The sequence below is a fragment of the Carya illinoinensis genome, chromosome 3 (assembly GCF_018687715.1).
Source record: "Carya illinoinensis cultivar Pawnee chromosome 3, C.illinoinensisPawnee_v1, whole genome shotgun sequence".
Lineage (NCBI taxonomy): Eukaryota > Viridiplantae > Streptophyta > Magnoliopsida > Fagales > Juglandaceae > Carya > Carya illinoinensis.
In genome coordinates, this window is record NC_056754.1 from 49,671,206 (window position 1) to 49,692,959 (window position 21,754).

The 21,754-nt window shown below is 33.9% G+C and overlaps 5 protein-coding genes and 1 long non-coding RNA gene across 6 annotated transcripts; 4 read left to right on the forward strand and 2 right to left on the reverse strand.

The window, feature by feature from the left end:
* Positions 1-262: 262 nt before the first annotated feature.
* Positions 263-2,410, reverse strand: LOC122305082 (GDP-fucose transporter 1-like). The gene has a single exon (XM_043117388.1). The coding sequence runs from the start codon at positions 1,633-1,635 to the stop codon at positions 583-585; it is 1,053 nt and encodes a 350-aa protein (XP_042973322.1). The 5' UTR covers positions 1,636-2,410; the 3' UTR covers positions 263-582.
* Positions 2,411-3,486: 1,076 nt separating this feature from the next.
* LOC122305084 (pentatricopeptide repeat-containing protein At1g31430) lies at positions 3,487-5,804 on the forward strand. Its single transcript, XM_043117389.1, has one exon. The coding sequence runs from the start codon at positions 3,516-3,518 to the stop codon at positions 5,535-5,537; it is 2,022 nt and encodes a 673-aa protein (XP_042973323.1). The 5' UTR covers positions 3,487-3,515; the 3' UTR covers positions 5,538-5,804.
* Positions 5,805-7,239: 1,435 nt separating this feature from the next.
* LOC122305085 lies at positions 7,240-9,785 on the reverse strand. Its single transcript, XR_006241033.1, has 3 exons — positions 8,793-9,785; positions 8,476-8,559; positions 7,240-7,495 (listed from the first exon to the last, which is right to left on the reverse strand). It is a non-coding gene; the product is annotated as an uncharacterized LOC122305085 (long non-coding RNA).
* Positions 9,786-12,710: 2,925 nt separating this feature from the next.
* On the forward strand, positions 12,711-17,815 carry LOC122304903. The gene is made up of 6 exons (XM_043117167.1): positions 12,711-12,720; positions 12,811-13,220; positions 13,309-13,369; positions 13,514-14,422; positions 14,509-16,917; positions 16,992-17,815. Exons 1-6 carry the CDS (start codon positions 12,711-12,713, stop codon positions 17,813-17,815), a joined length of 4,623 nt encoding a protein of 1,540 aa, XP_042973101.1.
* A 182-nt stretch (positions 17,816-17,997) lies between these two features.
* On the forward strand, positions 17,998-19,463 carry LOC122304904 (replication protein A 70 kDa DNA-binding subunit D-like). The gene is made up of 6 exons (XM_043117168.1): positions 17,998-18,150; positions 18,398-18,668; positions 18,737-18,833; positions 18,932-19,056; positions 19,138-19,216; positions 19,454-19,463. The coding sequence occupies exons 1-6, from the start codon at positions 18,004-18,006 to the stop codon at positions 19,461-19,463; spliced, it is 729 nt and encodes a 242-aa protein (XP_042973102.1). The 5' UTR covers positions 17,998-18,003.
* Positions 18,876-20,398, forward strand: LOC122305745. Its single transcript, XM_043118301.1, has 3 exons — positions 18,876-19,719; positions 19,817-19,937; positions 20,049-20,398. The coding sequence occupies exons 1-3, from the start codon at positions 19,556-19,558 to the stop codon at positions 20,214-20,216; spliced, it is 453 nt and encodes a 150-aa protein (XP_042974235.1). The 5' UTR covers positions 18,876-19,555; the 3' UTR covers positions 20,217-20,398.
* Positions 20,399-21,754: the final 1,356 nt, after the last annotated feature.

Consider the following 21,754-nt stretch of genomic DNA (forward strand, 5'->3'; position numbering starts at 1 on the left):
CTGGAAAGAAAACGGTAAAGCCTTTCCTAATTGCACCTAAACATCACCGCACAAAGAAGTAGCCGCAGCCCACGGATTCACGGTAATATCCTATGCTTATTATGGAAGGCAAAGACTCGGACTGCGCATATTATATTCTTAGAAATAACTAGATGTTTTTCATTTAGCAAGTGCACATTAATTTTTAACGACTGCGATTTCTTGGCTTTTTCGAGTGAAAATGATGTACATGAAAGGTTAATTCAGTAGAGAGAGAGAGAACTACTTGCAATCAAGTTCTCAAATTTCAATCCTACTGAAAGAAATACCACACCAGCATCCTGACTCATCCTTTAATTCACACAACCATAACATTTACTCCCTAAAAGCAATAAATAAGATTACAGAAGTGAACCAAAGCCCTAAATTCGTGCCATGCTGAAAATGCCTTGGAAAATGCTAACAGAATTCAATTTCTAAGGAAAATAATAAATATGATCTCATAGAGAGTTTCCAAAACCATTATGCCGGATATAAAATTTCAAACACCCACGTAGCCTCTTGATCAAGGGACTAAAAAATGGGACATAGAGGGTAAACTTCTCAAACAGAAGCAAGTTTACCAGACATGCCCTTTGCTTGATTCTCATCTCCGAAATTATCACCATCATTCTCCCTATCGGTCTGCTTTGATGCTGTTGACTCACGCTGTGATGGAGCACTGCCAGCTCCGGTAACTGACTGCTGATAAAGAACTCCACCAGCAAGAGTAAAGAGGAGGCACAGCAAACCAAATGGAGTGGCATGCTTATCCCAAATCATCACGTTAATGGCAACTGTAAGAAACTTATTAACAACACCGGTAACCGTAAAAGCAGTGGCAGAGATCGCCTTCCTTGCAGCAAACCCAAAGAAACTGATAGCCAATCCAAAAACACACGATAATGATACAGCAAAGAATGCATTTGGTTCAAACCAATCCCCATAATTAGATCCCAATGCAGCAAATACATCAGCATACTCTCCCGTGAGAAACCAAAACACCGGAGCTATCATCAACGATAACAAATTGTTATAGAACACAAAACCCCAAGTGTTCAACCCAAGATTCGTCACCATATGTTTGATATAAACCATCTCAGTAGTAATTGTCACCAAATAAACAAATGCCCACGTATATGCAGTCAAAGTAAAAGCTGAATCCGTGGCCACATAGCCAACAGCTCCACCCAATATGATCAACAAAGACACAAAGGTGAGCTTTGATGGGCACGGCTGTCTCCTAAATGTTGTATCCGCTAAAGCAACCAAAAGGGGTGTCAAGGATCTAAACACTATAAATGTATCCACATTCGCATGACGTAGAAGATTAGTGTTTGTAAAGATTGCCAGAAAGAAAACAATGGCAGCGGGTAAAAACTTCTTGGCAGTCTCGAATGTAAATTGATCGTGGTGTAAAAATCCCAACTTCCCTAAAACCCAAACTCCAAGAGCCGAAGTTAGATACTGCAACGCAGTCAGAAGGCCAGGATAGTTGAATTTGGTTATGGCAAACTTGTTAATCACGGCAAGCAAGCTTGAACAAAGCGCATATCCGAGCACAAGACTGCTCGTGGCATAGTACTGCTTAGTACCATCGAATCGAATCGAAGACATTTTGAACCAAACTCAGTTAACAAACAAGGAGATCTGCAAAATTTAAAAAGCTAGATAGCAAGATTGCACACCACGAGAGGCATATGAACCAAGATGGAAGGAAATGAAGTCGTAAACGACTTCTTAGCAACAATGAGATGTGGATATTTTAAATTAAGACGATCTGATATAAGAGGGGCAAGTTAATGTCAGAAAAATCTGAAAAAAAACAAAAAACATGAATGTTCGTCCCTTTCTAAATTAAAATCAGCAATAATAGAGCTAGTGCAGAAATTCAAGCAGGAAAATGAAACACAAGAGACAAGACAAGTTTACACATCACCGACAGAGACGGGATCACCGATCTTGAATGGAGAGAGATTGTGAATCGTAGACACCAAATGCTCGAGTCAAAATCCAAGAAAATCTTCCCAAGATAAAATGGGGTGCATTGCGCACGAGAGAGAGAAAGACGAAGAGGGTTTTGAAGTCCAAACAAATGAAGGAGATTGGGAAGAAAATCCTATGGCGTTGATTTGGTACCACGAGCGAAAGCCAGAGAAAGACGAAGAGGGTTTTGGAGTCCAAACAAATGGAGGAGATTGGGAAGAAAATCCTATGGCGTTGATTTGGTAACGCGAGCGAAAGCCAAAAGCCAAAACTAGTTTTTAGGAAGGAAAACGACGACTTCGCCCTGGAGGAATGTTGAAGGTGTCGTAAAATGGGCTTCCAACGATATCAAACCTGTGCGGCATCTTCCATTTACTAAAGGCGAGGGGCCAAAAGAAAAGCAATCTGACAAAACAACATTAATTAGTCTCCTTTTCTCCACAAAATATCTTTGTGAACATGGATGAGGAAAAAAATAATGGAAGTTCATAGAGTATTGAAGTTACAGTTTTATCTCAAGTTATTGCCTCTTCTCCTTTGACTTATGACGATGATTAAGGTTGTATCAAACTTTTTTTGTTGGACCAAGTATGTTATATATTTATATACTTACAAAATAGTTGCAACATACGTACTAGACTGAACCAAATTTGATACCAATCTGATTTGATTTATCGATTCTCTTTCTTCTAGTTTAACAGTTTCTTAAGCCCATTTAAAATATTTTCAAGCAGCCTAATTAGGACCTATTAGGGATCATAACTGTTAGTAGATCTTTTCAAACACTTCATTATTATTCATAAATAGTTTACTTTTATTTACAAACTATTTTACTTATATTTATAGATAATTTGAGACACTCTTAATATTCAAACGGAACTTATTTTGTTTGTCTGTATCTTTTTCGCCCAAAGTCAAACATATTCTTGAAAACAAAAATAAAACTAATTTCCAATTGAGCCAGTTCAAGCTCAAGTAAAGCGGAAAACTTGAATTTTGAACAACTTCCCTTGATATTGCATTTAGGATTAAAATTCACGACAACCTTTTCTTACAATGTTTATGTTATTTTATTTTGTAAAATTCTTAAATTACAATAGCAAATAAATCCCAAATTAAATAAATGGGGGTGATGTTACGTCAAAATTAAAATACATTACAAATTCGATCCTAGTATAAAAATTTTTTTTTTTTTTTATATTTTATCATCACGACATGTCTTGAAGAAAACTTTAAGAATTAAATTATACATCTATCAAATAAAATTAGAAATAATAAATTTTAAGAGATCGTGCTATGAAGATTTTGGCTAGGTTTGAATTGAGGTATATCATTTTATCATTATAATTTTTATAAAAAAATATAATAAATAATTTAATTTTTTTAAAATTTTAAAATAATTATAATAAAAATATATATTTTTTATTTAATTTTTAAATCTCCACCCACCTAACAAAGTTAACGTTTGGAGCCCATTTCAGCTCAAAAACACAGCCCAAAATCCGTTCCCAATGCCGAAAATCCGCAAAGCTCTCATGAGTAGCCAACATAAGGTTCCGTTGTTTCGGTTTATTTCCCGCCACGACCTCTCAAAGTCCCGGTTTCTCTCAACCTCCTCGCACGGCATCGGAGTAACCAAGAAGTCATGCATCCAGTACCTCCAGAACTGCAAATCCGTGAGCCTGCTCAAGCAAATCCTGACCCAAATCTTTGGGGTCGGACTCCACCATAACAAGGACATCCTCAACAAGCTCATGGTCTTCTGCACGGACCCATCTCTTGGTAACTTGATTTACGCGGAGAAAATCTTCAATTACGCTCAAGAACCGAGCTTGTTCATGTACAATGTGCTGATCAAAGCATTTGCAAAGAAGGGTAACTTTAGAAAAGCCATTTGGCTCTTTGGGCAATTGAGAAATGATGGCCTTTGGCCCGATAATTTTACGTACCCATTTGTTTTCAAGGCGATTGGGGGCTTGGGAGAGGCTTCGGAGGGTTTTAAAATTCATGGGTTTGTGGTGAAGACTGGGCTTGAGTTTGACACTTATGTTGGTAACTCACTCATAGACATGTATGCTGAACTGGGCAGGATTGAGAATTTCAATCAGCTGTTCGAAGAAATGCCTGTTAGAGACGCAGTTTCTTGGAACGTTATGATTTCAGGGTATGTTAGGTGTAGGAGGTTTGAAGATGCAGTGAATGTTTTTCAGAGAATGCGAAGAGAGAGCAATGTGAAGCCTGATGAAGCCACAGTTGTAAGCACTTTATCAGCTTGTACGGCATTGAAAATTTTGGAGCTTGGCAAGGAGATTCACGATTATATTGGGAAGGAGCTTGAAGTTACTATTATAATTAGCAATGCTTTGTTAGACATGTATGCTAAGTGTGGGTGTTTGAGTGTAGCTCGGCAAATTTTTGATGACATGCCAAAGAAAAATGTGATTTGTTGGACTAGTATGGTGTCTGGGTATATAAACTGTGGTCAGCTGGATGAAGCTAGAGAGCTGTTTGAGAGGAGTCCAGTTCGGGATATAGTTCTTTGGACATCAATGATCAATGGGTATGTGCAGTTCAACTGTTTTGATGAGGCCATGACCTTATTTCAAGAGATGCAAATTAGAAGGGTTAAACCAGATAAATACACCGTGGTTTCTATCCTAACTGGTTGTGCTCAGGTGGGAGCTCTAGAACAAGGAAAATGGATTCATGAATACATAGATGAGAATCGAATTATGGTGGATGCAGTTGTTGGCACTGCGCTTATAGAAATGTATGCAAAATGTGGGTGCGTGGAGAAATCTTTGGAGCTTTTCTACGAGTTAAAGGAAAAGGATACTGCCTCGTGGACCTCAATTATTTGTGGGCTTGCCATGAATGGCAAGACAAGCAAAGCACTCGAGTTGTTCTCAGAAATGAAAAAAGCTGGAGCTAAACCCGATGATATCACATTTGTTGGTGTTTTAAGTGCTTGTAGTCATGGAGGATTGGTTGAGGCAGGCCGCCATTTCTTTATTTCCATGACCAAGGTGTATAAGATTAAGCCAAAATTAGAACACTATGGGTGTCTGATTGACCTTCTTGGTCGAGCTGGAAAGCTGGACGAAGCAGAGGAATTGATAGAAAAAGCCCCTAAAGAAAATAATGAACTTATGCTTCCACTTTGTGGTTCTTTGCTTAGTGCATGCAGAGTCTATGGCAATGTTGAGATGGCTGAACGGACGGCTGAACGGCTAGTGAAAATTGAGTCAAGTGATTCCAGCATTCATACACTTCTTGCAAATATCTATGCCTCAGCAGACCGATGGGAAGATGTAACAAAAGTGAGAAGGAAAATGAAAGATCTTGGGGTTAAAAAAGTGCCTGGGTGTAGTTTAATTGAGATTAATGGGATTGTCCATGAGTTTGTTGTTGGAGATCCGTGTCACCCTGAAGCGAAAGATATATATTCCGTGTTGGATAGGCTGGCAAGACCTTTGTTGGGTTCAGAAGAGAGTGAAATGGAAAGAGAAAATCTGGTTCCATTTTATTGCTGAGGAGCAAATTTGCATTTTTGGGAATTTTTCCAGCCACAAAAAGGGTTCATGAAAATTTTCAGTCCTTTTTTTTTTTTTTTTCAACAATCAGCATTATATTTGTTCAGCCAGTTAAGAAAAGGGGGTGTAGAGTTCCATGAGAATTTTCTCTTATGAGGGGTCAAATAATGGAACAGCCAATGTCTCGAGAAGAAAAAGCCGGCAACCAAATTAAAAGAGTTTTGCTTGAATTTTCTTGGAATGAAAATGTTGGAGTATTAGATACTAGTGTATGCATTCATTACTAAACCAGTCTCTTCCAAGTTCCGACCAAATTTTGGTGTTTTTGCCTTTGGGCCTGCTCCTGTGGATCGCATGCAATATTACTAGTACATATATATGATGTTTTCGGCTTTGAGTCATTTGTTTGTAAAATAATGTAACATATATAAACAAAGTCTGATTGGATCAGATGTACGTTTTGCCTCCCATGCATAGGCCGGTTATGTTCCCTTTCATTAAATGGTAGTTTTATTTACATTTTTAAAGCTTTTTCATCGGAAAAGATAAGCTATGATATTATATCATCTCGGTTTTTTTTTTTTCTTTTTTTTTTTTTTTCTTTTCTGGAGTAAAAGTAGATAACGGATTGTACACCCTAGTCCCTACACCCATTATCAGATCCCTTAGAGTAAAAAGCTTCGATCGGTTCTGCATGTTCCTGATTATCACCCTCATGAATGCATGTATGCTGCTGGGGCATGCATGGTCGATCATAATTAATCTTTATCATCATCGTCATTTGTCACCTTGTTCAATGCATGCTGCGGGGCATATAAATCATATCCATCGGCACCATCATCAAGCCCCATCTCCGGTCATACCATGTGTGTGTGTCATGGGGATGAGATCATGAGGTGGTGACATGAATGCTTATATAGAGGGAAGAGAAGGTAGTGAGCTCGTTTTGGCATAAGTCATCCACGAGTGAATTGCGGAACGGTGCTTGAGTATATGCATGACTCAATTCGGCTCTTAAATAGCATAACTCTCGGTATAAAAACAAGGAAACTATAGTTGACAGTTCAGCAAACGCGTTGGAGCTAGATGATAGCTAGCAAGCAACGCACCCTAAGGGTGGCTAGAATTGATCATAGTGTTAGAGCATCTAATTTTGGTCTTTTCGGTGCATGCATGTTGGGTCATATAAACTATTTATATATATATATATATACACACACTAGCGTAAGATTTTTGATTGTTTATTGGAATGTTGGCATGGGAATGAAATCGTTAAAAGTACTAGTACAGATTCTATATATCTTATCTTTTAGATTTCAAAACGGTAGCTCATCATGTTAAGGATTATGATTTTAAGTCATATCATAATTTTAAGATTATGATTTTTCTTTTGACCTTTCAAATTAACTTCATGTTTAAAAAAATTAAATATCAAGTCGCGTCAATTTGCAAATTTACTTTTATAAGATCTTATTAATGTAACTAAAGAATTTTCCATATATATCTTCAATATATAAAAAATGTGTATAAAACGGAATTTGTTGTTTTAGACGGAAAATCTTGTTTTCCCGTTAGTTTTGTTGTTCCCGTTAAATAGCAGTTAAGCCACCAATTTTTGTTCCCATTAAATAGCAATTAAGCCACCATTTTGATGTCCATTTATGTTGGCCGTTTCAAATACATTATATATTAATTTAGAATCTTGAAGGAAAACAGTGCCAAATTATAATTATATCCCAGTGACCAAATGTGTTGTCTGTTTGAATTCCATTAATATAATAACTCAAATTTTTGAAGAAAAATAGTGCCAAATTAATTAGGCAGGGATACTATTTTATTTTCCTATAAATTATAATGACAAAACATTATAATAAGTTACAACTTTGAAAGACTACAGTCCCATTTCTTCTTATTTTTTCCCTTCTATACGTGTGCCAGCTATTGCATTGGAATAGAAGCTGCAACCAGAGAGAAAATATAAGTTTAAAATCTGTGGAGGCAGATTTTAATCAAATGTAATATAAATTTATAATAAGTTTTTATAATATACAGTATAACTTATAATTTGTGATAAGTTTTCATTTATGTCCATGTGTGCAGGCAGGGAGAAAATAGTAAATTTCAATCACTTGATGAGGCAGTCGAATGGCCAAGCAGTGCAGCAGTCATATTCAACGTTTGAATACCAAGACATTTCGTAGGAACCCAACAGCCATTGAAAGGGGTTTAAGAAAACCCTTCTATTACTTTCAGTGCAATGGTGCTAACATTTGAAAAGTGATTGATCCCTTCTACTACTTTCAGTGCATTGGTGCTACGGTTTCCTTGGTTTGAAGGAAGATTGAGAAGTGAGTAACTTTATTTTGTGTGTTTATAATATAAGTTTATCCATGCATTACATATGTTTTTTCATATTTCTAAGAAATGAACTAACTGATACCATGAAATGATGGAATTCATATTTCATATTACTATCAAATCAGGTGCAGTGAAATAGTGCAGTGGTGCAAAGGTTTGAAGGTACATTAAAAAGGTCAGTTTTACTGCCTTTTCTGTGTTTATATTATATATAATCTATCTATGGATTACATCAATCTGTAAGTTTTATGTTACTAGATTGCTACCTTTTAATAATCTCTAAGTTTTATGATGTAATGAAACTGACCACTAAAACATCAATTCCAATGGGCAGACCACTAAAACATCAATTGCTTGCCAATAGGAAGGAAACAAAACTGTACATTACTACACAAGCTTGATAAAATGGAATAGATGCATCTGGCACAATTTGAATCCAATATTGTACAGAACTAGAAGTAGAAAAAAAAGCATGTGTCTTTATAAAACTACATCAACAACTCAAATAATGGCAAATTTAATCCTTTTTTTTTTCCTGCAAGTAGAAAGTGTAGATTTTTATGGGTTTATAGATCCAAACCTTGTAAAAGACACCAAAGCCCTCCTCCTTAAGCATGATCGTCGCCACTTGGGCTGCTGATTCCTAACCCAATTGAATCCTCACCTACACAAATCCACACAAACAAACAAACAAAATCACAAATCTATAACACATATAACCGTACAACACTACTGAAGAGAGAGGAAAATTTCCAAGGAAAAAGACCATTGAATCATAGATCTGAAACCCCGTAAGAAAATCCAATTTACAAACAAAAAGATCATAACTTTCTGATGGATGTTAGTAAAAATAGAGGAAAAAAACATGGAAACTGATCTATACAGAACGTGACGAACCTTGATCATATCAATGGGTTGGATGACGCATGTAGTGAGCATACAAGATGTTCCACCATTAACAAAGGGCTTCATGGTAAAAAGAAAAGCCATCAAGCGACCAAAAATAAGCATCTACTTTAAAAAAAATGAAATGAGAACCAAAAAAACATGCAGTCGATCGAGCAGAAAATGTGAAAAAAAAAAAAACCCAAAGACAAAAAAAAATATTTTAAAAAAATATATCGACGTTATGTACTAAAATTTGCAGAAAAAAACCATAAAGAACAACAGCAAAATAAAAAAGATAAAAAAAGAAACTCAGATGTGAACAAGATCTCTTCAACTCTGTGAAGATCTGTTCAGCTATTCATAAGCGAACTGCAAAATAAAAAAAAAATAACCAGATCTGAACAAGATCTCTTCAAATCTATGAAGAGATGTTTAGATCTATAGAAAAAAATAAAAAAAATATAAAGAACAATATAGACAATGAGAGGCAAAGATCAACTGTGAGCATCTGAACGACAAAATTAAAAAACAAAAAACATAAACAAATGAAGAAGGTCTGTGGGAAATGACGGTCTCTCCATTTCCCTACGGATCCGTGATGGAAAAATAGCCATAGAGAGAAGAAGATCAACCTAGAGCATACAAAAACCAAAAACACCCAAATCGCTTCAAGATCTATTCATTCATATCTATAGGAACAAAAAAAATAAATAAATAACCATATAGACAAATAGAGGCGAAAATCAACCCAGATCATGCGAATAGCAAAATAAAAAAATAAACAACAAATAAATAAGATTTGTGGGAAATGAATAAGATCTCTCTATTTCTTTATGGATCCGTGAAGGAAAAATAGACGAAAAGATGCGATCATTGAAACTGTGAGCATATGAGGGCGAGAGATGATGAGTTGAGAGTAATGCAGAGAGAGGGAGAGTGAAAGTCAGGATGTGGGTGAAATGAGTGAAGGAAAAAAGGAAAAAATAAAAGGCTTCGATTAAAGTAAAGGCAATGAGAGATGGGATAGGTAGGTGTCGCACTTGACGAGGTGGTCAAAAAAGTAAAAGGCTTTGATTAAAGCAAAGGGGGGAGAGATGCCACGAGTCCCACTAATCACTTCAGTCCAAACCCTCTTTTCGTTGTTCCCCAAGGCCATATATTCATTTATTTATTTCTTTCTTCCTTTCTTTATTTACCATAAATATATAATTGTGTGAAGAAAATAAAACAGCCCCATTTTGATCCATACGAATCATCATCCCCCATTTTAAAGAAAATCTGTATTTTAAAAATAATATGTTGTAGTGCATATGGTCATCTTTTTAGAGAAATAATAGCTATTGGTGGAACAATTGGGTTCATTAATGGATGACTGGGATTGATGAAAAGCTGTGAAAGGTGTTAATAATCACTTGTATTAAAAGAAAAAGGGTTCCCAACATTTTGTGTGAATGACTTTTATAGTTTTTTAATGTCCATAATCGTACTCAATACTTAAGAAAAAAGAGAGAAAAAACTAGCTTGGGGGGAGAGAGATTCTAACAATGACTTTTTACACAATCCTTTGCATTCTTAATTTCCTTAATATTTTGAACTACATCAACCGGGCCAAGTGGTATTAGGTACTTCAAAGTTGTAGCTTCCTCGGTAGTTTCTTTCTTTATTTCTTCTTTTTTTTTTTTTTTTTTTTTTTCATTCTCCATCTTGAATAATGTGACACATTACGTGAATCAATTAAATAATAATAATTTAAAATATATATCATATAATATGATCTAGAATGACAAAATTTAAGATTAAAAGAAAAAAAATTTTAATAGTTCCAAGAAGATAGGGTGAATCCCTCGTTAACCTGCATTATCGTCGCCATAGATACAGCTGTAATCGGTTAAACAAACCAGCAAAATGCAAGTTAGCCAAACAAGTCTACATAGAGTTGTGTGCCCGTCAAAGATTGAATTAGAGGTTGCAAAAGGAGAAATTTGAAGTCTAGAAAGTAGAAACGGCTCATTGTCATTAAAGTATCCTCCTTTTCCCACCCACTTTTGTCTTATCATTCTATAGAAATATTATTTTTATTAAGTGTATATATGTATATATATAAATAATATTGTCATTAAAGTATCCTCCTTTTCAATATAATGCGCTTGGATTCACACCTCACCCACCCACTTTTGTCTTATCATTTTATTGTCACCAAGCACGATGTGCCCCTCAATTATTATTTGCTCCCCCAGTAGCGCAAAATATGGGGACTTAGATATTATACTGTCTATAAATAGTTATTTTTATATATTTTACATATTTTTTTGTATTGATTAATTATATTAATTCTTTTAATATATAACTAATCACATTAATAAAATATATAAAAAAATATATAAAAGTGATTGTATATAAAATTTTTATAAATTAAGAATCACCCCAAAATCATGGACTTAAGAGAAATCAAGGGCAAACAACTTAACAAAACATCTAACCATCCGGATTTAAGTTATTCAAGAATTGTCTGTGAAATTATTATTTCTACAAAACCATGTTATTTTTATAAAAATGACTCTAAAAGATTACACGTACATTATTTTCTAATGAACAATGTTACAAATTGAAAATTTTATATATATGTTTTGGAAAATATTTTGTCCGTTGTATGGACTCGACAAACGAAATCAAAGGGTTTTGTTAAATCCTAGATCTTGAAGTCTGGGAAACGTGTATTCAAAGAATAATTTTACTTAATTTTAATTCACCACTTGCTTTGATTCAGCTGAACTTCTGCAATAAATTATATTAGATACTTAAAAAAAAACAAAAACAAAAACAGATTTCCTTCCCATTAGCTATAGAGAATTTATTTTGAAACGTGAAGGTTAAGCATGAAAGCAAAAACGATGTAGGGTGAATAGTATAAAAATGATAGGTATAAGCTTTTATTATATAATTTTTAATTGGTTCTTAATAGGAATTTTTTTACAAAATCTATACCGAATTGACCCAAACTACCCCAAAGATGCATGATCCCAATTGGGAAATACAAGAATAAATAAAAATAAAGTTCAAACAATAAATAAATTAATTTGAACTAATAATAATATTAAACTAATGTTAGATATAGTTAAATATTGTGAAAATATTGTGTGATTATTCTTAAACAATTTTTGTATGTGATATTGAAATATGCTTTTGTTAGATTCCAATTTTATTGTATTTTATCATTTGATTATTTATTTAATTGAGTGTAGGAAATAATTGTTATTTATTTCGTTCATGCTGCTTATGTAGAACTGTATATAACAGTTGAAACAATCATTTCCTTCATTAATATCTATTGATGCACATCTAGCTTTATTATTATTGTTATTATTATTATTATTATTATTATTATTATTATTATTATTTAGCTAAGTTCATATATATCCATTGATGACACACTAATATATAAATCCAAACACTTAATTTATATAAATTGAAAGATACAAAATTTGAAAAGATAGTAATTAAAAATTTATAAATTGTGTAAATTTAAATGATTTAGGTATAATAAAAAACCAATTGATTCAAATCATATGCCCCATTAATTGATTTATTTTCTCAAGACTCAAATCATCCCTTTTTCTCTAAAAAATAACGATAAAAAACTAAAAATTCATAACATCAAAATAAAATATCAGTAGAGAAATATTTTAAAATAATTAGTAGAGAAATAGTTGATAATTACTTAGAATAGGGAATTGAGTTTGACAAATAGCTTCTAAAATAATTTTTGTATGTGATATTGAAATATGCTTTTGTTAGATTCAAATTTCATAATATTTTATCATTTGATTATTTATTTAATTGAGCGTAGGAAATAATTGTTATTTATTTGTTTCATCTTGTTTGTGTAGAACAATATCCAACGGTTGAAACAATCACTTCATTAACATAATGAGAAGTGGTAAGATTCTGTAAATAATTTTTTTTTAAAAATTTACAAACAAAAATATAAATTTATGTAAAATTTAAGTTTGTAAACTATTTTTTGAAGATCATGGAAAAGAACCTGCAAAAAGAATCTTGTATAGAGATTTACCAGAAGAGAAAAAGGAAGAGATCCGTAGAAAACAAAGAGAAAGATATGCTAAACAAAAAGCATCCAAAAGGAACTCAATCCGTATAAATGATTTCGATACATCTATTGGTGATCAAACGACTACGTCGATTGCTCGATATTCAAACAATGATATCCAATATACAGACAACATTCAAGACTGTAGTCTTGTTCAAAGAGTATCAAAGAGAAAGCGAAATTCTGATGTTCATATTGATATCGTTGAAGAGGATTCGTCTCCTCAAGTATGTGTTATTCCTGATGTTGAAGTATGTGTCACTAATTCAGAGACAAATTCATTCATAAACAATGTCTCCAAATCTTCTAATCAACTCTTTATCCAGCAGGTTCTCCTCTAATCATTTTTCGATATTTCTTATTCAACCATCATTCTATTCTTTTCCTCTGAGATTTTGAAATATATTATACAAATAGGATCCACATGTTGTTCAAGAGGAGTCGAGCTACGATACAAATATGCTGACAGCTTGTAGGGGTAAGGAACAAATATAAAATCAGTTGGTTCTTTTAATTCAGTCATCAAATCTTGCTACTGTACCAGTAATGTCCTTACTCAAATAATTTAAATAATATTACGAGCTTGTGTCTGTTGCCTTATTTTTATTTTTTAACCAAATAGGTCAGTCGCATCACGGTTCTGTTGGATTTAGACAATTGTTGAAGGTAGTGCCATTTGAAGCATATTCTCTGCCATTAGTCCCCAGCTGCATACATTGTAAAGCAAAGCGATTCCACCATGAAACAACTGGCTTTTGCTGTGCTGATGGAACAATTTCTTTAGCCACAAATGATGTTCCTGATCAGCTTTATGCATTGTTTACCTCCAACACAGATGAATCTACACATTTTAGGACATACATTCGAACTTATAATAACAAGTTCGCTTTTACATCCTTTGGAGTGAAGTTTGATAAAGATCTTTGCAGGAGAAATAGAGGAATCTATACTTTCAGAACTCAAGGACAGATCTATCACTATATCAACGATTTGGTTCCTTCAAATCGTCGTCCTTCTTATCTCCAGTTGTATTTCTATGATACAGAACATGAATTAGAAAATCGCATTTCTGATTCAAATAGAATGGATCCATCAATTGTCACTCAACTCATTGATATTCTTCGCATCAATCCGTATTCTATTTTTTTCCGATCTCTTGGTGATTTGCCAGATTTGGAAAATCAAATAATTCATATAAGATCAGATGCTGGCCTAGATCAACGTGTATTCAATGCCCCCACATCTTCACAAGTTGCAGCGATATGGGTAGAAAATGATGATGAAGATCAACTAAGAGGACGTGACATTTTTGTCTTTAACCATTCTGGTGGAAGTCATATAGTTCAATACTATTTTGGGTGTTATGATCCATTGCAATATCCGTTGTTATTTCCATTTGGCGATATTGGTTGGCATCAAGGGATTGAAAGGATTAGTAGAGGAAGGAGATCTACATATAACGAAACAAACGGATCAATAAATCCTCAACAATCAATGACTGCAGAAGAATTACTTGCAAGAGAACAACGAGGTTAGATTGCAGTATTAATATTCAAAAATTTCATTTAGCATGTACTTCTAACTTAGTAACGTTTCATTCACATTCAACTTTTGTAGCGTCAAACAGAAAAAGCAAGGATCCAGTTGTTTCATGCCGTGAATATTATTGCTACAAATTACAAATCAGAGAAAATGTCAGATCAATTTTGCTACTTTCTGGTCGACTATTGCAACAATTTGTAGTAGATATGTATGTTAAGATCGAGACGTCGAGATTAAATTATTTTAGGAAGAAGCAACAACATATTCGATCAGAGTTATATCAAGGTATTGTTGATACAATTACGCTTGGGGAAACAAACGCTTCTAATGTTGGAAAACGGATTATACTGCCTTCATCATTTATTGGAGGTCCAAGAGACATGAGAAAAAGATATATGGAAGCAATGGCTTTAGTTCAGCGTTATGGCAAACCAGACATTTTCTTAACAATGACGTGCAATCCAAATTGGAAAGAAATTACAAATGAACTACATCTGCATGAGGAGAGTCAGAATCGACCTGATTTGGTTGCTCGAGTATTTCGTGCAAAACTAGAAGAATTAAAGGATCAATTATTCAAGAGGAAAATATTTGGTCAAGTCTCAGCATATGTCTACGTTATCGAGCATCAAAAGAGAGGTTTTCCACATGCGCATTTTTTAATTATCTTACAAAAGGATTGGAAGGTCTATGCGCCTGAATCTTTTGACGAGATCGTATCAGCAGAGATACCTGATAAAAATACAAACTTGCACTTGCATAACGCTGTTGTAAAGCATATGATGCATGGGCCATGTGGAGTGTTGAACCCAACAAATGTTTGCATGAAGAAAAATGGTTGTTGCAAAAGTAATTATCCAAAAAATTATGCATCTGCTACAACCGTTGGAAATGATTGCTTCCCAATATATAGGCGTTCAAACAATGGAGTAACTGTCAAAGTCAGAAGCCAAAATTTAGATAATCGTTGGGTTGTTCCATATAATCCATATCTGCTTGCAACATTCGACTGTCACATTAATGTCGAGATTTGTTCTACGATAAAAGCAGTCAAATATCTTTATAAATACATTTATAAAGGACATGATCGTGTTGCTTTCAACTTGATTTCTGAACAAAACAATCAACAACTTGATGAAATCCAACAATTCCAATCGGCCCGATGGATTGCTCCCCCCGAAGCTATGTGGAGAATATATGGCTTTATTATTAATGAGATGTACCCAGCAGTGTATAGTTTACATTTACATTTGGAGGATCAACACCCAGTGACTTTCCGAGCAAATGATGATCTAATCAATGTTGTCAACTTAGATCGTTCTAGAAAATCGATGTTAACAGAATTTTTTGCATTAAATCGAGTAGACGAGAATGCAAAGAGATTACTGTATAAAGAATTTCCAGAATATTATGTTTGGAACCAACAAAATAAAGATTGGACTCCTCGGAAAAAGAAAACTGTTATAGGCCGTATTGTTACAGCAAATCCATTTGAAGGCGAAAGGTATTATCTGCGGATATTGCTAAACCATGTAAGAGGACCTTTGTCGTTTGACGATCTCAAGACAGTTGATGGTGTTGTGGCTCCAACATTTCGCGAGGCAGCAACAATGCATGGGTTGCTACAGAGAGATAGTAGCCTAGAAGATTGTTTACAGGAAGCATCTTTATATCAAGTGCCATCCAGTTTGAGACGGTTATTTGCAACAATATTGGTTTATTGTAATCCAACCAATCCGAGGGAGCTTTGGGAACGTTTTGAGCAAGATATGTCAACTGATTTCAAATCAACAGAAGATTCTATATCAAATGTAAGAACCCAAGTATTGAGGTCAATCTCTTTTACAATTGAATCAATGGGGAAAGACATTAATTCCTACCATCTTCTTGATGACGACATTTGCTTCGATGATGAAGAATTTCAATCTAGAGAAATCGATGATGAATTGGCTGTTGAAATTCCAGAAGAAGATATTGCTGCATCACAATTTCTTAATAGTGAACAACAACATGTCTATAACGCAGTGCTGGAAAAAGTATTTGCAAACCAAAATGCTGCATTCTTTGTAGATGGCCCAGGTGGGACAGGGAAGACATTCCTGTACAGAGCACTTCTCGCAACAGTACGATCAAGAAAATTAGTAGCACTTGCAACTGCTTCATCAGGCGTTGCTGCATCTATTCTTCCGGGAGGTCGAACAGCACACTCACGTTTTAAGCTTCCACTTGATACTGACGAAAGAAACACGTGCTGTGTCAGCAAACAAAGTGCACTGGCAAACCTGCTACGTGCAGCAAAATTAATAATTTGGGACGAGGCTCCAATGACAAGAAAACAACACATAGAAGCATTGGATAAGATGCTACGAGACATCAATAATTCAGATGTAACATTCGGTGCTAAGGTTGTTGTTTTCGGTGGAGATTTTCGACAGGTTTTACCCGTGGTTCGTAAAGGAACAAGACAACAACAGGTTAATTCCAGTTTGGTTTATTCCTATTTGTGGCCTACATTGACCAAGTTTCGATTAACTGAAAATATGATCCAATTTTTTCAGATTATGTGTTAGAAGTTGGAAACGGAATGCCGCCAAACACAGTTGATGAAACCATAAAGATTCCAAATAGGATGCTTATTCCCTATTATGATGACAACACTTCTTTAGATCATTTGATAGAAGATGTTTTCCACAATATTCATGAATATTCAATGAATATTTCAACTATGATGAATCGGGCAATATTAACACCGAAGAATAGTTATGTCGACGAAATAAACGCATTGTTGATTCAAAGGCTCCCGGGTGAAATTCAGCGATATTACAGTTTTGATGAGACAATAGATGCATCTGAACAATCAGTTATGGAAGATTTCTTGAATACTCTAACTCCAAACGGACTTCCGCCCCATGAATTATTACTCAAGAAAAACTGTCCCATCATGCTGCTTAGAAACATTAATCCTTCAGAAGGACTATGCAACGGAACCCGTTTGATCTGTCGGGCTTTTGATCAAAATGTCATAGATGCAGAAATTGCAGTTGGACACCATATCGGAAAAAGAGTGTTCATTCCAAGGATACCATTCTTACCAAATGTTGATGAAAATAGTGGTTTTCCATTCAAACGAACTCAATTTCCTATAAGATTGAGTTTCGCAATGACTATAAATAAGTCACAAGGACAGACATTAGATTGTGTTGGGATTTATTTACCTCAGCCAGTTTTTTCACATGGTCAATTATATGTAGCTTTATCAAGGGCAAAGACATCATCTGCAGTGAGGATTCTAATACGACCAGTGTCCACTGAACAACGTGAAGAGAACTGCACAAAAAATATTGTGTTTACAGAATTACTTACATTATCATGTTTGAATTAATGTTATACAGGTAACTAGATTTAATTGTATAGTTTCGATTTATTGTGTATTATAATATTCTTCTCTATATGTCTAATATTCAGTCATTTTTTTAAATGTCTTCGTCATTTATTTTAGTATTTTATGAATTTAAATTAAGATCTGTTATACTTATACATCTTATATTTTTGTATATGAAAAGGGAAAAAATGTGGACGGTGTATACATCAATAAAGGATATCACTCCGAAAACAAAAAACTGGAAGATTAAGATGATCGTTGCGGAAAAGTCACCTAAACGAATAAGCCAACGCACAGCAGTGAAGTACCAAAATTTGATATTAATTGATAAAGAGGTATGATATTTGTTAGCATATATTATGTTTCCAATTTTCAATATCCTTTCAAATTACAGGTTCTTGTATTCTATATTATTATTAAAAAATATCAATTACATTAAATTTATTTATTTATCTTTTTACGACATTTTTTAAAATAATTAAAAAAACACAAAAATTATTTAAAATAATTAGTATAGTAAAATAATACTCATAATTTTATACAATACACTACTAATCACAATTATTTTTATTATTGGTTCAGGGAAATCGAGTGCAGGCGACAATGTTTGGAACTGATATTGACCCCCGGGAGAACACTTTAAAAATTTTACAGTCCTATTATATCATCGATGCATATGTCAAACCAGTAGATCCAAAATACAAAATTGGAGAATATCAATATCAATGGACCCTTAACTCAAAAACAATAATAGAAGAAGTTCCACAGAACGAAGAGCAAATAGATGCACCGAAATATGAGATCATCCCATTCAAGGACTTGGAGGCTTATAGAGGGTCGATTGGAGAAATAGGTCATTTAATTTACATTTTATTATAAATTCATTATCAATAAATTAACATTTCATATTCAAATATTTAGATATTTTAGCTGTCGCAATCAAAATTAAGCCAACTAAAGAGATAACGACAGCATCTGGACCAACAACGATCCAGGAGATATATGTTATTGATGAAAGGTAAAAAATTCTTATAACTTCTCATCTCTTTTAAAATTGAATTCCAATATTAATTTAGGAATATTTTATTAACTCTTTTAATTATTTCAATTTTGTAGCTTGAACCCCATATGTTTGACTATGTGGGGTCGATTTGTCCAAGACGAATGTCAGAAAATATCAGATATTATTGAAGATAAGCCGATAATACTTGGAACAAAAATATCTGTTGGATCATATAACGGTATTTATAATAATAAAACAGCTTAGATATTTTTCCGTATCGTATATACCAGCACTAATATTGATGTCAATTTCATCAAAGGATTGTCTCTATCATCACGTCCATCAAGTACTTTTATAATCAATCCTCTTCTTCCTGAGGCAGCTGCAATGAAGCAATGGTAATTCTTGAAAATTAACAATTACATATTAATGCATTCTTATTAGAGTTATTTATGTGATTTATGTAATTTACATGTATATTTCATTTCCTTACATTATTATTCTTTTCTGATTTTTAAGGGCGGAGAATAACGATTTGATAATTAGAAGTATTATTGCAAGATCCTTGACCTACCCATCTGCACCACTGTCATCTGTTGGTATTCGGGAAATTGTGAAGAATTGTGATATTGCAGGGTTGATTAAGGGTTTACAACCCATGGCGGTAAATATTATTTTATTAGTAATAAATTAAAATATTTACACAAACATTCATTCTAAAAATTTATTATAATTTAATGCAGAAAGCAAAATTCTGGATAAAGGCGAAGGTAAATGTTATTGACATCACCCAAGTTTTTTATTACATGTCATGCATTGGCTGTAATAAAGGAACTGGATATAAATACAATGAAAGCTTCGTTTGTATGTATTGCAAAAACCAAGGGGTCTGCAAACCACGGTACGAATCTTACAATTTTATTTTAAAATTGATGTCTGATTTAATTCATAATTTAAAACTATTCAAATTTAAATTAATATATTAAACGCATTTAAAGTGCTAGGGCATATGTTGAACTGGACGATAACACTGGAAAGCTAGCTGCTACTATGTTCGGTGAAGTAGCAGAACAGGCACTTGGTTGTTCAGCAGTTGAATTGATGGAACGTGCTGGAGAGGTATCTCTTTAATTTTTCTTCAAAAGTTTAGTTTTGTTATAATGAATTATTTACAAAAAAATGGATTTTTTTTTATTAATTATGTAAAACTATTCATAATTTATTTTGTAGGAAAATCCACCGTATGTTAAACGCATTGCGGACAAATTATCAAAAAAAATTTGGAAGATTCAAGTCTATGCAGATCCAGAGAAACTAAAGGAGAAAAAATATAGGCAATTTAATGTCCTCTCTATTGAAGCGGTGGAAGATGAAGAAAATGCTGGATCGTCATGTTAGAATCAAAATGATCTCAAATAGCTTTCATAGAACTATGAGTGATGTTTATTTATAGTTTCATGTTATAGATTCTATTAATGCTCTTCTTTTTTAATATATCACAATGTTTCATTATCTATTAATTATATAAACATTACATCATTAGTTATTTAATTAACCAAAAATATTACATCTTTAGTAATAAAAATTTAATTCTTAACCAAAAAAATTACATAAAAACTAAGCAAACGTGCATTGCACGTTGATTTCACCTAGTATATATATATATTCGTAGCATTGCAAGACTGGCTAAGGCAAAAGACTAATAAACAAGACCTAATAATATTTAACATATATAAAATGATTATACAATACATGCATAAAAAAATAGAGCATACTAATACTTACCACAGTGCATACAAGAGATCACCATGGTAAGCCGAGGAAAACACTACTTCAGCAAGACACTTTCCCACTACATTCATCATCGATCCTTTATCTTAGGAGTATTATTACAAATTTTTAAGGTTTTAGGACTAGGGAAAACTTATTAGATAATCCAGAAGTACGAATAACCTAGTACTTCATTCCTATTGTAAGATGTCACGTCATTAAAATTATTTCAACAGAAATACTAATTTTTAATGACACAACATAATGTGATAGGATGAAAGTATCACGTGAATTCGTACTCTAACATCAGTAATAACTAATATACAATTACTCTAGTACTAGGATACCGTGCTGCATATTGATCGATCCCAATTTTGAAAAGCTCAAGCTGCCGGGGCGTAATCATAATCACCATCATCATCATCCCCATCACCCTCCATGGCGAGATCATAACCACACTCATTGACATAAGGAGCATGATCATTGTGATCGACATGAAGAATGATGGACCGCCTCGACCTAAGCATCAGGGAGAAGTGAAGCATTTTATCTTGATCTTCTTGACTAGACATGACTAGCAGAAGCAAAAGACGGAGGTTCTTCTTGAGGTAGGCAGGTTAATTACTTGGATAGGCAATGAGAAGATCATGATGAATGTTATATAGGAGGAGGAGGAGGAGATGTAAGCTGGCTTGATGGTAATGCAAGTAAGCCTCGTGCCGAGGTGTGCATAATTCTGGAAATATGTGTTGGGCTCGTGCCAGAAATCCCGTGGTGGAATCCTAGTTGGCAGCCTTATATATCGAACACGGGTATTTAACAAGATAACTGCATAGATATGATGGATCTATGCGAGAATATGCACTGTAGATTTTGGCAAGGAAAGCTACATGTGGTCTTTATTCTCGGGTAGTGGAAACAACTTGGAAAATGCATGCATTCGCCAAAGTGAGGAATGCGCATTCCGGTTCTGATGGGGGCACGTGAATTAGCATGTAGAAATGTAGGAAATACAAAGGAAAGAGGTTGATGTTCCCAAACCAGCTAGTCAATGGGATGAAAAGACTATCTTTTTCTTTTGCCATTGCTACTTAGCTTTTGGAAGAAGATATTTATGTTTCTTTTCACATTTACCAGCTGCCACTTGATCATGAAACTCTTTAATT

Excerpts from the sequence above, each read along its gene's own strand:
- LOC122305084 (XM_043117389.1), top strand. The coding sequence starts at position 3,516 with ATGCCGAAAATCCGCAAAGCTCTCATGAGTAGCCAACATAAGGTTCCG.
- LOC122304903 (XM_043117167.1), top strand. Across the intron at positions 13,221-13,308 it reads ATCAACTCTTTATCCAGCAG|GATCCACATGTTGTTCAAGA; the intron begins GTTCTCCTCTAA and ends TTATACAAATAG. Across the intron at positions 14,423-14,508 it reads ACTTGCAAGAGAACAACGAG|CGTCAAACAGAAAAAGCAAG; the intron begins GTTAGATTGCAG and ends CAACTTTTGTAG.
- LOC122305745 (XM_043118301.1), top strand. The coding sequence starts at position 19,556 with ATGCAGAAAGCAAAATTCTGGATAAAGGCGAAGGTAAATGTTATTGAC. Across the intron at positions 19,720-19,816 it reads CAAGGGGTCTGCAAACCACG|TGCTAGGGCATATGTTGAAC; the intron begins GTACGAATCTTA and ends ACGCATTTAAAG. Across the intron at positions 19,938-20,048 it reads TGATGGAACGTGCTGGAGAG|GAAAATCCACCGTATGTTAA; the intron begins GTATCTCTTTAA and ends TTTATTTTGTAG.
- LOC122304904 (XM_043117168.1), top strand. The coding sequence starts at position 18,004 with ATGTGGACGGTGTATACATCAATAAAGGATATCACTCCGAAAACAAAA. Across the intron at positions 18,669-18,736 it reads AGGGTCGATTGGAGAAATAG|ATATTTTAGCTGTCGCAATC; the intron begins GTCATTTAATTT and ends TCAAATATTTAG. Across the intron at positions 19,057-19,137 it reads ATCTGTTGGATCATATAACG|GATTGTCTCTATCATCACGT; the intron begins GTATTTATAATA and ends ATTTCATCAAAG.
- LOC122305082 (XM_043117388.1), bottom strand. The coding sequence starts at position 1,635 with ATGTCTTCGATTCGATTCGATGGTACTAAGCAGTACTATGCCACGAGC.